The sequence below is a fragment of the Puntigrus tetrazona genome, chromosome 24 (genome assembly GCF_018831695.1).
Source record: "Puntigrus tetrazona isolate hp1 chromosome 24, ASM1883169v1, whole genome shotgun sequence".
In the NCBI taxonomy this organism is placed as follows: Eukaryota; Metazoa; Chordata; class Actinopteri; order Cypriniformes; family Cyprinidae; genus Puntigrus; species Puntigrus tetrazona.
In genome coordinates, this window is record NC_056722.1 from 8078363 (window position 1) to 8091630 (window position 13268).

The following is a 13268-nucleotide window of genomic DNA, read 5'->3' on the forward strand; positions in this document are numbered from 1 at the left end:
AGTTTCTCGACTGAAACGTCAGGACAGACACTCGTGACGGCCCATTATCATCAGAAACCAGAGGACGTGCTCAACGTTCAGCAAACATCTCCAAGACGCCAGCAGACCTCGTTCTGGAAAGAGCATTTGGGGACGAATCACCAAATCATTTGCTGGCGCTTCATCCAGAAATCTGAGCAAGAAATCAATCACGTCTGTTCGGCTACAGAAGCGCTTCTCGACTGAGATCCTGATTCTGAACGCAGTCACAGTAAACGCGGCGCGTTAAATGAACGACGAGCTATGAATAAATAAATTAATAAATACAAACAGAACAGAAAACAGCCCTCGGTTTCAAACGGGCGCCTCGCTGACACGGAGAATTAAAGCTGCTTGGCAAGAGAGGGCTTTCAAGAAGATCTGTGAGGTTTCACACGCAGAAGCTGATCCCTGATCACTTATTTATCTGTGGCTTTTAATGGTTTATTTCTTGTGAGCTTTATGAATAAGACCGAGCACAAACATGTCGTCATTGGCTCTGCGCTAACGTCGAGCCGGAGGACCACGGGGGAGGGTTATATTTAACGGGAAGATGCTTTACGTAAGAGCTGCCCTACTTTCTGCAGTCTACACTCGCAGCCGTATTGTTAAACCTGCAGCGTGTGCCGTCAAAAAAAAGTGCTTCCTCTCCTCAGAAAGAGTCTCTCTTTCTCTCTGGGTGCGTGCTGAGAATCTTCCTCCTCGGCAGATGTGATATTTTTCTTACCTTCCGTCAAAATCAACATCTCTTTCATCCTCCCTTCTCAATCATTCGCTCTCACTGACTGAATTTGTTTCCGGCTTTCAATCATCTCGCGGTCGCTCTGAGTTGTCCTGCATTTCATTCACTCTTTCCCCTCTCTGCATCCCTCTCTCTCTCTCTCTGTCTCTCTCTCTCTCTCTCTCTATGTCTCTCTCTCTCTCTCTCTCTCTCTCTCTCTCTCTCTCTCTCTCTCTCTCTCTCTCTCTCTCTCTCTCTCTCTCTCTCTCTCTCTCTCTCTCTCTCTCTCTCTCTCTCTCTCTCTCTCTCTCTCTCTCTCTCTCTCTCTCTCTCTCTCTTCACATGCCGTTTCAACTTCTTTCTCTCTGCGTAAATTTGAGAATTTCGCATCAGATACGCACAGCGCTCAAACCACAACCTAAAAAATCTGATTCGAATGAGCATTACGCAGCGCATCCAAAAAATGACAAATATCAGCACGTTAAAAAAAACCGTTCGCTAGGCCTTGAATAATTGAACAGACTATATTACACAAACAACATGCGCGTCGGGTTTCTCGCTAAAGCAGCCAGAATTACAGTGAAAACAATAGGCCTCATTAATCAAACATGAGCGGAACGGATTTCTGTGAAAATTGTGATTTGTTTTCTTTATTAGAACGGATTTTTTAATTCAGCGGATGGGTGCCGCCAGAACGAGAGTCCAGACTGATGCTAAAAGCATCGCGGTAATCCGGTCTCGGGAAGTGAAAAGATGCGTTTGCGTAAGGTATGCTTAATGATACTTCCTCCAGTGAAAAAAAGGAAAAAAGACGTCTCTGAATCCGGAGAGAAATCTGTGAAAACAGCGCAAATAGCTGCCGGTCAAATATGTGGGTGGATTCTGACGTGAGAGACAACGGTAGATGGACTTTCTCTGGAGGATGCAAAAACATGATGGATCCGTTTCTCACTAGAACACAGATGTTTACTGATGGACCGGAGCGCTGTGGATTATTTTGATGTTTTTATCAGATATTTGGACTCATTCTGACGGCACCCATTCACTGCAGGGCATCCGTTGGTGAATAAGTGATGGAATGCTACACATTTCTCCAAATCGCATCTATATCTTGGATGGCCTGAGGGTGAGGAAACAACTTAATCCTTAGGTTTTTCTGATGCAAGACTATTATTTTTAAAGACGCGCAGGAACGCTGTTGTCACTTCTGTCAGATGCGGTTTAGGTAAAGAGTGCCTGAGAGAAACGCGCTGTCCCGAGCAATGCCTGCGCTCCAATGACATGTTGACAGGCTTAATGTCAGTGCCATTATTCTATTGTTATTTTTGTAACTTGTTATGAAATAAAAAAGTCTGTCACCTCAGAAAAGCGAACTATCCTGTCCTGCCAGATGTTTTATCATGTTTGTAGAGCGCACTGTTTATCACTTCACTAAAGCACAGAATCTAATATATATATATATATATATATATATATATACACACACACACACACACACACACACACACACATATACACATATATATAGCTATATATACACATACACATATATACACACACACACATACACACACCTTGATAAAGGTTACTTCTGGTATAAAAATGAGTGTCATGCTTTCAAACATTGCCATTTTCAAAATAATAAATACCATTTCATGGCTCTTTGACGTGTTGAGACACATCACTGTATTACCTCAGTTCCTGCAGTTTTCATATTTACTTACAGCACAAAATTAAGTCGATCAAACATCAGAATGCGTTTTATTTCAACCGTGGAAAGATTACACACCACTTTTCAAGGTACGGTCAACCGGAGTTAATCTACTATTTGTTCGGGAAACCCTGCGTTACGATTGGTCAGATCACCCGTCAATCAAGCTCTTTGCAAACGATCGATTACATTTCAGATTTTTAGAGCGTAAACAAAATCTACTAAAACAAACGGTCACACAACCCACACTTTATTTATTCAAGAAACGTCTTGCGAGCGACTCCAACCCAATCTGCCTCCGCTTCACCAATGAGGCATTTATGCGTTGCATTAACGCAAGCATTTGCATGCAGACAAACCAAAAAGGATTACAAAAGTACGATTTTTAAAACTGCTACATTATGAACGCTGGCAGATTTCAGAGGAAGAATCAGACTGGAGACTCAAAGCTCTATGGAAACCGAGTGGGTGGGAGATTATCATCCTTTGGCTGTCAGCTTTTTATTCTGTGAATATGTTCAGCCTTTTGTAACCGTTTGTTATATGAAAGCACAATGACGATAGACTTTATATATTTTCAATATTACGAACACAGAAGCACTACACTTCCCAGGAGCGGAAGCGTCCAACAACGCACTTTGTAAGCATCCGTTTCCCACAATGCAACGCATTCGACTTCACCTTCCATTTCCAATGTCACGCATACAAAAAAGCCACTTTTAGCATCAGCTGATATGTTGTCTGGTTTGTACATTTCGCCAGAATCATCATCTGTTTATTTTGCATACTCGAGCAATTAAGCAAATGTATTTATTTCTATTTTAGCATTATTAGCAACATTTAGGCTAGTATTAATATCTAACGTGATCATCAACGCGACGATCAACACGGTTAACCTCGGACAAAAGGCTCATTAAGCCCGAGGCCTCCACAGACGGCAAGCTCTGATCCTGAAGGGTCAAAGTCCTGCAGAGTTCAATGAATCCCGAAGACCTTGGTTCGCTTGTTCAGGCGTCTAATTAGATTTGGAGCCGATCTCTGCAGGACTGTGGACCTCCAGAAGCGGGGTTTCACACCTTTGGGTCTTGGCCTTGACTTGCCGTTGAATTTTAATTTCAAATCACGAAAGATGTCTTGTTTTTTTTCTCTCTTTTTTGCACGGCAAGAACAAGGGAAGTTTCATATAAAGGATGCAAGTGTCAACAAGATGAGATCATTAAATAAAATAGCTTTTTTTATTTGGTGTATAATAATAATAATAATAATAATAATAATAATAACAACACATGGATATATACATATGTGAATATTATAGAAAAAAACTAAAGATTTATTTTATATATATATATATATATATATATATATATATATATATATATATATATATATATATATATATATGTTTTTGTTTACTAAATGCATCTTATGATTTTAATGTTTTTTTTATTTATTAATTTGCCTTTAAATGCTCACAAAGGATGCATGTATTTTAGCAAAAAATATATATATAAGTAATATTGAGATATTACAATTCAGCATTTTGGTCTGTCTCTAATAAAAACAGATCAAACGAAAAACAGAGATAAACTCCAGTCTTTGATTAATCTAATTTTTCCAACGCTGATTTGATTATCTTATTATTAAAATCTCATTATTAGCAATACTGAAAACTAAACAATCGAGCTGTCTCTTATTTATATTTGTGGTGAAAGTGAATTGATAAGTTTTATATTTCTATTTCAAATAAATTCTGCTTTCTGTTTATCAAATAACCCGACGTTTTCACTATATTATAAAAGCAGTTTTCAAGCGGACGTTTATTGAAAACATCCCAAATACTGAAACGAGCACATCTGCATCTTATTTAAACGCCGTATCGATGCCTCTGAGTTTCACGTTATGCCACGGAGACTATTATATAAACGGCACGCACTTGTGCCGCAGATAAATAAATGTATATTGTTGCAAATACCTATAATTGTAAGAGGGGAATTTCTTGCTCTCCTTCAGAAGCAGTCTGTAGAGTGACAGTACATGCTCTCTGCTGGACGCCGCCATGATGGAAACAGAGCTGTCAGTTACACGCAAGGACCCAAGAACAGTCATGAGAGGCGCGCCTGAACAAATACACTGCAACGATACACAAGCGCATTTGATGTTCAAGCGTAATTAATGACGCATTTTGCGTTTTAAAATACTCTACCGTGATACAGTGCGCATAATACACTCTAAGCTAATATATGCTACGAGACGCCGCGTTTATATTGATCAGGCATATCAGCAGGCGTCTCAAAAACACCACGCGCGTCCAGATAGAGGTGAGTGAAGGGTTCTTCGGTAGTTTTCATGTAATGTTTTGCACACATTTATTAATTGTGAAGTGAGGATTCGTTTCAGGTTTGAAGTGCTCCATTGGTTCGTCGTTATCTTGCCAGTTTGAGTGTAAATGTCAGGCTAGCTGTAGCTTGATCAGTCATAGATGCATCTCAACGGGCTGTTGTTTAAATTGGGCAATATCCTAAACATTCAAAATGTATGATTCTTTTTTAAACCACGTTATGATCCGTGCCTTTCCGCGAGGATGTGATTCATTGGAGCAGATTTTTTTAGACCTCTACCTTGAGCTGCTGTATATGAGCTAAAATGTATATAACGCTATTTATGATCGCATAATGACATTTTTTCATTTGTATGTCATTAAAAATGTCTATCACTTTTGCAGAAAGTGTAAAATGTGTTGCTTTTACCTCGTTTTGAGTGTTATCTTGGTTCTTTAGATACCTATTTCATATATTGCGGTTTAATTGGAATCTGTGGTTTAACTGGGTTTATTTTTTAAAATATTTGCTTCACGCGCCAACTGAATGTATAAATAAAATGTAATAAATTTAATTTGATTCACCATTTGCAACTAACTACACAAATACACGCGTAAATTGGAAAAAATACACGCTAATTGGAGTAAAAATTGACGCAATAAATGTATTGTGATTATTACACAAAATAAGTAGTAAATAAGTAACAAAACAACAAGATATAAAAAAAACTACAAATAAGTGAGAATGAAATTCAGAAAGAAAGAACATCAGCCTAAAGTGATATTAAGATGTCTTCGATGCAAAAAAATAAATCAAAGAAAATTGGAAGAACGTAAAGGGGAAACTGTTTTTGGGGAGAAAACTAATGTAACAACATTTCTAAAGTAAACCGATTTTGACATTTCAGCGTCAAAATAAAATTTTTCTGTATTTTGGCAAACCCCCAAATTGTCATTTTGGTGCAAAATAGTGCATTAGCGTTCCGATTGATTGATGTATATAATAATACCAACATATATAAATAAAAATGTGTCTATTTGGTGAAGTTGGCAAGTCTCCGGTGGGCCGTAAACAACAAATATAAAGCGCTGATGACAAAATCTGACATTGTGGTTCAAAAAAGAACCATGAAGTAAGTTCACACGGCTGCTGAAACTCTTTGGAGAACCCTTAGAGAAACCGTATTTCTGGATTGTAATAGTTAAGTGTATTTGAGGATTTATGGATGTGAATGGCACTGAGGCTCGCATTTCAAGTTAATTAATATAAATGTCTTCTTTATTATTTTTTTTCCGTCGGAGCAAACAAACGAGTTGGAAATGTTAAAAATAGGAAGCAAATTGCGATAAAAGTACAGACATGTTTTCCATGCTGTTTTCTCAGTACAAAACACAATAAATGAAGGGGGAAGAAAAATTGCTCCAATCTTAATGTCAGGGTTTTTCTGAAATCTTTCTGATATGCTGAAGTACTATCAATGTTGGAGAACATCGTACTGCTTCGTATATTTTATTATATATGAATATTAACAATATATGCAATATTTTAGTACGTAGAAATCATTTATAACAATATACTTTAGGGTTAATGATCTTGCTTTTATTCAGCAAGGATGTTAAATCGTTAAAAGGTTGTAGTATATACTTAGTCACGGTGTGGTTTGAGAGGAGGAGCACTCAACGAGGAAAATTAACTTTAGACGGTTTTAATCTTCTCTGAGAGAAATAAACGATATAGTTGCATGCTGACAGACAGGACGGAAAACCACACGCTTTTAAGACGAAGTCAGGCAAACACACTGGACTTAAATACACACAGGAAGTCAGTGAATTAACTAGACGCAGGTGAACACACTAAGATAATTAACAGAAATTAGGTCACGCCGAACACATGGCACGAGACAAAAACAACAACAAAGGAGTCACTTATACTGAGAGGAAAACAATAGAAGAGGATATATTGTGAAAAATGCTGTTCTTTATCAAAGAATCCTTAAAAAAAAAAAAAAAATATATATATATATAATGTGTATGTGTGTGTGTGTGTCTGTATATATTATATATATATATATATATATATATATATATACATATATAAAATTATATATATATGTGTATATATATATATATATATGTGTATATATATGTATATGTGTGTATATATATATATATATATATATATGTGTATATATATATATATATATATATATATATATATATATATATATATATATATATATATATATATATATATATATATATATATATATAATAAAATAAGTCATAAATAATTTTTTTTTAATCTAAATCTTTCAGGGTAAACTCCAGTCATTTGTTTAACAGGCGTCCATGAAACCTCCCTGCGTTTGCTGCTCTTTTAATATAATCAGGTTCACCTTCATGTTGACTAACAGAAAGCCGCTTGGTTTGGAAAGTGACTTATATTTGAGCTGTGCATCATACATCACTACACTCACTTTTTTGTGACCGCACCGTTACGGTTCTTCTTGTTGTTTCAGGAGCATTTATAACGTTGTCATGTGTGTGTGTGTGTGTGTGTGTGTGTGTGTGTGTGTGTGTGTGTGTGTGTGTGTGTGTGTGTGTGTGTGTGTGTGTGTGCGTGCAGCCCGTGCGTTTATTCCTTATTTTCCGAGGCTGATTCTCAGCACATAACAAATCAACCCATCATCAGCATCCGCTTTATGAAAAACACAAGCCGCCTCCTCGCTCTCTCCTCGAGGGGCATGCCTCTTGTGCTTTTTCCGTCTCTGATGCGTAAAGAAGGACTCAGTGTTCGAGCCGCAGAGATCGATGCTGCGCTCATGGCACATGATTGCGGGGAGGTGCAGAGCTCAGGGGCCGGGGCCCGAAGATGAGCTCGGATTTAAAGGGTCTGCGCATCTCAGCACCGCTTGGAGAAGGTCACGGACGTGTCCTGTTTGCAGATAGCCTTCGCTTCGGGTGGAAAGGTCACCGGCAAGTGGCAGGTCAAGGCAACAGACTGTAAAGTCGTGTCAGCTGATTGATCTCTCAATTCGGAGGCCAGTTAGCAAAAAAAAAATGGAGAAATCATGATTGCATGTGGACAAAAATTATTTATACGTCTTAGGAAATGTACTAGTGTAAGTCCCGGTGCTAAGTGGGCACTAAGATGTTATATTTAATATAATGTATGTGATAGACTACTACTGTTAAAAAGATATATTATTTTGAAAGTGGCTTATATTTGAGCTGTGCATCATACATCACTATCCTCCCTAAATCCTGCTATATAAACGTCAGTATACATCAAACTTACAAACAACTATGGGGCCGTTTTGTCTCATTCAACGAGTAACAGTCTATGAGCGTTTTTAACAGATGAATCATGTTCATATATACACATGACGTTCACCGACAGGCGCTCGGACGCCCTGTTGTGGACTCTGTATTTATTGCTGATTGAATTATTGCTTTATTTCAGCTGAAAGCGCTCTTTCTTTGCCGCTCATTGTGCTCGATCTGGATATTAGCGGCGGCCCTCCACCAATAAACCGACGCGTGGGAAACACTGAGATAGCGTTACCTATATTTGTCTCAAAAACACCCTACAGATGTTTGATTGCACATCACATGCTGACCCGGCCGACGTAGATTTTCATCCAACTTGACACCGTCTAGTGGTTTCATTCCTCAGGCGTGTGTTCCCAAGCGCCTGGAGCGCTGGATCCGATCGGAGCGCGTGTTGGTTCCTCACCCGGATAACCGTCTTCAGTGTTCATCCACGCTCGGGTCCGTGCACATGGTGCGCTTGAAAGCAGCGTCAAAAGATTTCCTTTAGCGATCAGCGCTGCTTTTCGAGGCCGTCTTGTTAGATGATTCTTGTTTTCATGTCGGTGACATCCAGTGTTCGTCGTAGACGTTGTGGAGATCCAGACAGCTTGTTAGTGTACTTCTTCTCTCTCTTTGTTTTTTTGTCCTGAGGATGTCATCGTTTCCTCGCAGCGGAGCGTCTTTCTCTTTGTTCGATCTTAATGAGAAACAAAACTTCAGTTTTCGGGTTTTGTTTATTTCTTTTCGTGAGTTTTTCCATTAGCTCTTCATTAGTTCTCGTGTTGACGTTTTCAGAGATTTCGTGAATTTTAGGTATACCTTTTTGTAAACGTTGGATTTCTTTCACGTATGAATCATATCGCATCAGCCAGGTTTTGATAAGTCGTGGTGAGATATTACTTTAACTCATAAAATGTATATAACAAGTTTAACTTGATCTTCCAATTCATGTGATATTCAGTAAACAGAATATCGTTTGAGTGTAAACAACTTTTTTATCCAAAACATTTGGAAGTAGGTCTGTTCGAAATGAAATAAAACCAGTAAAAATTAAAACAAATACATGAAAATGTTCTTTTGGCAATTCTGAATTCTAAAGTTCATGCAAAAAATAGCAATAAAGAAGTCTGGAAGAAGTACAGAGAAACAATTAATGTCATCATTAGGGACAAATGAGAACAGAACATATATATATAATTTTTCTTCTTCTCTTTTTTTTTCTGTTAAAACCTCTTTTTCATTAAATTTTTTTTATTTAGGTTCTCGGGTGCCATTCCCTTCATGTGATGTTCTGAAATTCATTATAAAGCGGGCATGATTAAATGAAATTATGGAAATTGTTACGCAATTAATTGACTGCAACACTGTAATTTATACACTGCTGTCTTTTTCACATTTTATTAAAAGGCAGATCTGCTGCACCATTTGTCAGCTTAAGGCTTTAGTCTAGTCGTCCTCATCGCGCTGGCAATATTTTCTGTCCCGTTCGGAGCGGTTCATTTTCTCCTCTCCCCGAGGACTGCTTCTGTCTTTGCGGCGTTGGCATTTATGCTTTCTTTCAACTTTCATGTTCTCTCTTCTCTTGACGTCTTTATAGTCTCAGAGTATTGAAGAAATTATAATAAAAAACGCAAGGAAATGCTATTGAGAGGCATTGTGCATGCATGTACTGTAATAATATACAACAAAAAATGTCTGTGTGTGTGAATAAATATATATATATATAAATACTATTCTGCAATACAACTGTAATAAAATACTAATTAAAATATGTTTTTTTTTTCAGATCAATTAAAAACTAATTCAGCCAGCACTTAGAGTTAACATGAGATTTATATTTAGGTAATTAATATTGTAAATTGATCAATTAGATCGCCTTAATGCAGGCTATTCCATTTATATGTTTATACAGTAAGACTGACTGCTGATTTGTGGAAAGAAATCATAAGCGTCAGCATGCACTGTATCTTAATTTTTGGTCGAGTTGAGACGCTCACGTTAAGCTTGAAACCACTGGCTCATGCTTTGAGCAAAATGACCTTTAGTCTGTCAAACCAAATGGTTCTTGTTTCATCCTCCTCCATTCTTTCATTAGTATAATGTTCGAGTATGCAAATAGTGTACAACCTCGTTGGCTATTATTTTAGTTATCCTGCTTTTTTAGCCAGCTCTCGGGCTTCTCCGGTACCAAAGTGCAAGCGTTTTAGAGCAACTTGAGGCGTGCAGGGTGCTCTGAAGCCAGCGTGAGCGTTTGGTCTCCATCATCACTCGTTCCCAGGACGCACTCGGGCTCTGCGTCCACGGGCCGATCACCCGAAGCCTTCAGAGGTGGAGTCGGCAGTCATGTCTCCAGCTCGTGTGATTAAGTGGGTGAAGGAGAGCAGGCCTGTTTCTTGTCCACTTCAGTGGAGCAGTCAGACTTAAGTGGCCGTCATTGATTTCCAATGGGATGTTAGTTAGGAGTGCGTGCGATTTGTCCTGCGGTTGGTCGGGAAGATTACGGCTTGTTCGAGATTTAAGCTCGGCGATCTTCGTGAGTCCAGGAGGAGAATGACTTGGACTTGCAGCCGGTGCTGCTTTGGGCTCAAATCTTTCAGAGTGAATGCGATTGTAGAGTAAACTCAACGGCATCTAAGACTCTCTACTCAACTCAATCGGCCTTTTAGGGGTTTACTCTTACAGAGATATGAAAAATTAAAATATAGAAGTGCACAAGAACAATTACATATAAGAGCTTGCGAGATCTGGTTAGACTTTATTTTGATGATGCTGTAACAATGCAATTACACAAGTACTAATATAATCAGCAGCGTGCAGGTTAAGGTTTTGTTCATTTATTAATTAATTTATTTTTGTGTTTATGCGTAATTTACTGTTGTTTCTCTAGTAAGGAAATGTATCTTATAACAAAGATGCTGTAAAATAAAGTGTTGGAAAATATTTTAAAAATCTGGTTGAAAACTCACATGGTGATATCTTAGAAAAGTATGATTTATGTAAACTTTTACCATTAACAGTTTAACTACACCATAATTTAATGATAATTTAACGCCTTTAAAAATATCATGTGGGGTAACCGTTAAGCAAACCTCAATAATAATTTCAGCTTGAATGCGTGTGTACACATTAATTCTGTTTAAAAAAAAGGTTTAAAAGTATTTTTGAGGTTAAAAAAAATTTCTTTGTATATAAAACTAAGTATTAATTCACAAATATAAAAAGGATTACCTCATGAATGTTTATTTAGTGAGGTTTCACCACATGACATTTTACAGCCTGAAGTAATCTCACATTTTAATTATAAAGTTGATTAATTTTAATCATTTTTTAAAAATTGGTTTTATTATTATTCTATTTTAGTTAATTTTACTTCATTTTGTTTCAGTCCTTAAACTTGAACTGTGGAATGCTGCCTTGGCAAACAGCTGAAATTAAATAAGCTTAAGTATTATTATGATAACTTATTTTGAACTATAACCACACGGCATAAGTCATTTTATACATTTTACCTTTTAACAATATTTTTTACTACATACATTTTCTTCATTTTAATATTAAGTGGCACCGCCATGACATCCTCACGCCCCCAAAAACCTTTAAAGTCGTTCTTAATCCCGAAATGTAAAATCATCATATGCATTAATTAATGGATTAATTAAAATCAGTTCATAGATTCGGACAGCGTTAGCATCCTGTGCTTGACCCTGAATATCAACATGCATTGATCGATGAGATGAAGTAGCAAGTCATTCATGATTTTCTCGAAATCCGATCGCGAGCGCTCACAGGAGTTACTTCAATAAGTCAATGGTCTCATCTGAGGGTTTCCGATCAGATTGACAGAGACTGATGCTAATACACGGTGTAAACACGACCTCCGAGTTCCTGCTGTCAGCCCTGACCAGAAGAAGAGTTCCCTGTGATTACCGTCCTTCACCGGCTGGTCATTATCGCTGTGCGGAGTGGATTACGCCGGTTTGAGCACTGATCTGTGTCTCCGGAGCACGATAATTCAAACCGGGTAGAGATGGTGACTGGCTTCTCTCTAAACCTTCCTTCTAGACCAGCAGGCCCGTGTGACATTTCGTCCTAGCGCGTTGAGCGTTTCATTGATTTCATTGTGGTGTGGATATTCACTAGGCCAGCCGACGAACCTCGAGAGACTCGTGCCAGAGCTGAGAAATGCCGCGGCGTCTAGGGTTTCGTTTACACTGAGAGCCGCTAAGAGCGCGACTTGGGTCTGCTTTCGAACCTCGGCAGTGGGAGAAAACAGTCATTTGGCATCAGGAATATTAATAAGGTGACTCCTAGCTGCAGACTGATGCATGCATTGGAAACACGTAATATCGCTGAAGGCGAAATAGAGCAAACAAACCTCTGTTTTGAACCCTGACAATGACAGAAAAAAAAAATAATAAAATATATATATATATATAAAATATTTATATATATATAAAATATTTTATTTTTTTATTTTGAATTTTTAAATGGTTCAGTTTCATTCTTATCGCTTTTAAGATTCATCTTTTGTGTGCGTGTCACTAGAGGAACAATCAGATGGGATTATTTTCACGTTTAATGTTACATTTATTTGAAAGTGTAATTATAATTAGAAATATAATTATATAGAATAATTATATAGAATTATATAGTAAAATTATATAGTAAATTATATAGAAATATAATTTACAGTAGGCGTAATATATATTAATTTTGGGATGAAGTTTGTTGTTATATCACATATGAATACACGCATACATACATGCATATTTATTTATTAGATGTACGTGCCTGGCAAAATCTGGGTATTTAATTAATATTTTAATACAAAAGTCATTTTAAAGTTGTGAGGTTTTTTTTGCGGACACATGAAGATATTTAAATTTTCTACTAATATATTTATTGTATATTTTTTGTTCTGAAATAACACGTGCATGTTTTTTTCTTAATTATTATTTCGAGCCGTTTTTCACTATTTCTATGCATTCGATTTCAGACGTCTTTGTCTTTCATTAAAAACTGTAGGAAAACTGAGCGAAATCGTTTAGTTTGCAGACATAGTGCTGATATTATGACATATCTCCAATGAATATATGGGCAAGCGCATACGTATATTTATGGATAAACTGCCAAAATATAATTTGTATCTTTATTTATGTAATTCTGTTATGGATGTGTCGTGTTTCTAA

General features: G+C 37.2%; 2 protein-coding genes across 3 annotated transcripts in view; one reads left to right on the top strand and one right to left on the bottom strand.

Moving 5' to 3' along the window:
- LOC122330139 (LYR motif-containing protein 4B) overlaps positions 1–4568 on the bottom strand; it is a 44184-nt gene extending 39616 nt beyond the window's left edge. The window contains exon 1 of the mRNA XM_043226987.1: positions 4423–4568. Coding sequence (XP_043082922.1) covers positions 4423–4556 — 134 coding nt within the window. The 5' untranslated portion in view covers positions 4557–4568. The remainder of the gene's footprint in view (positions 1–4422) is intronic.
- A 107-nt stretch (positions 4569–4675) lies between these two features.
- Positions 4676–13268, top strand: part of fars2 (phenylalanyl-tRNA synthetase 2, mitochondrial) — a 104372-nt gene continuing 95779 nt past the window's right edge. For both annotated transcript variants that reach the window (XM_043226979.1, XM_043226980.1), the window contains exon 1: positions 4676–4768. In XM_043226979.1, coding sequence (XP_043082914.1) covers positions 4691–4768 — 78 coding nt within the window. In that variant the 5' untranslated portion in view covers positions 4676–4690. The remainder of the gene's footprint in view (positions 4769–13268) is intronic.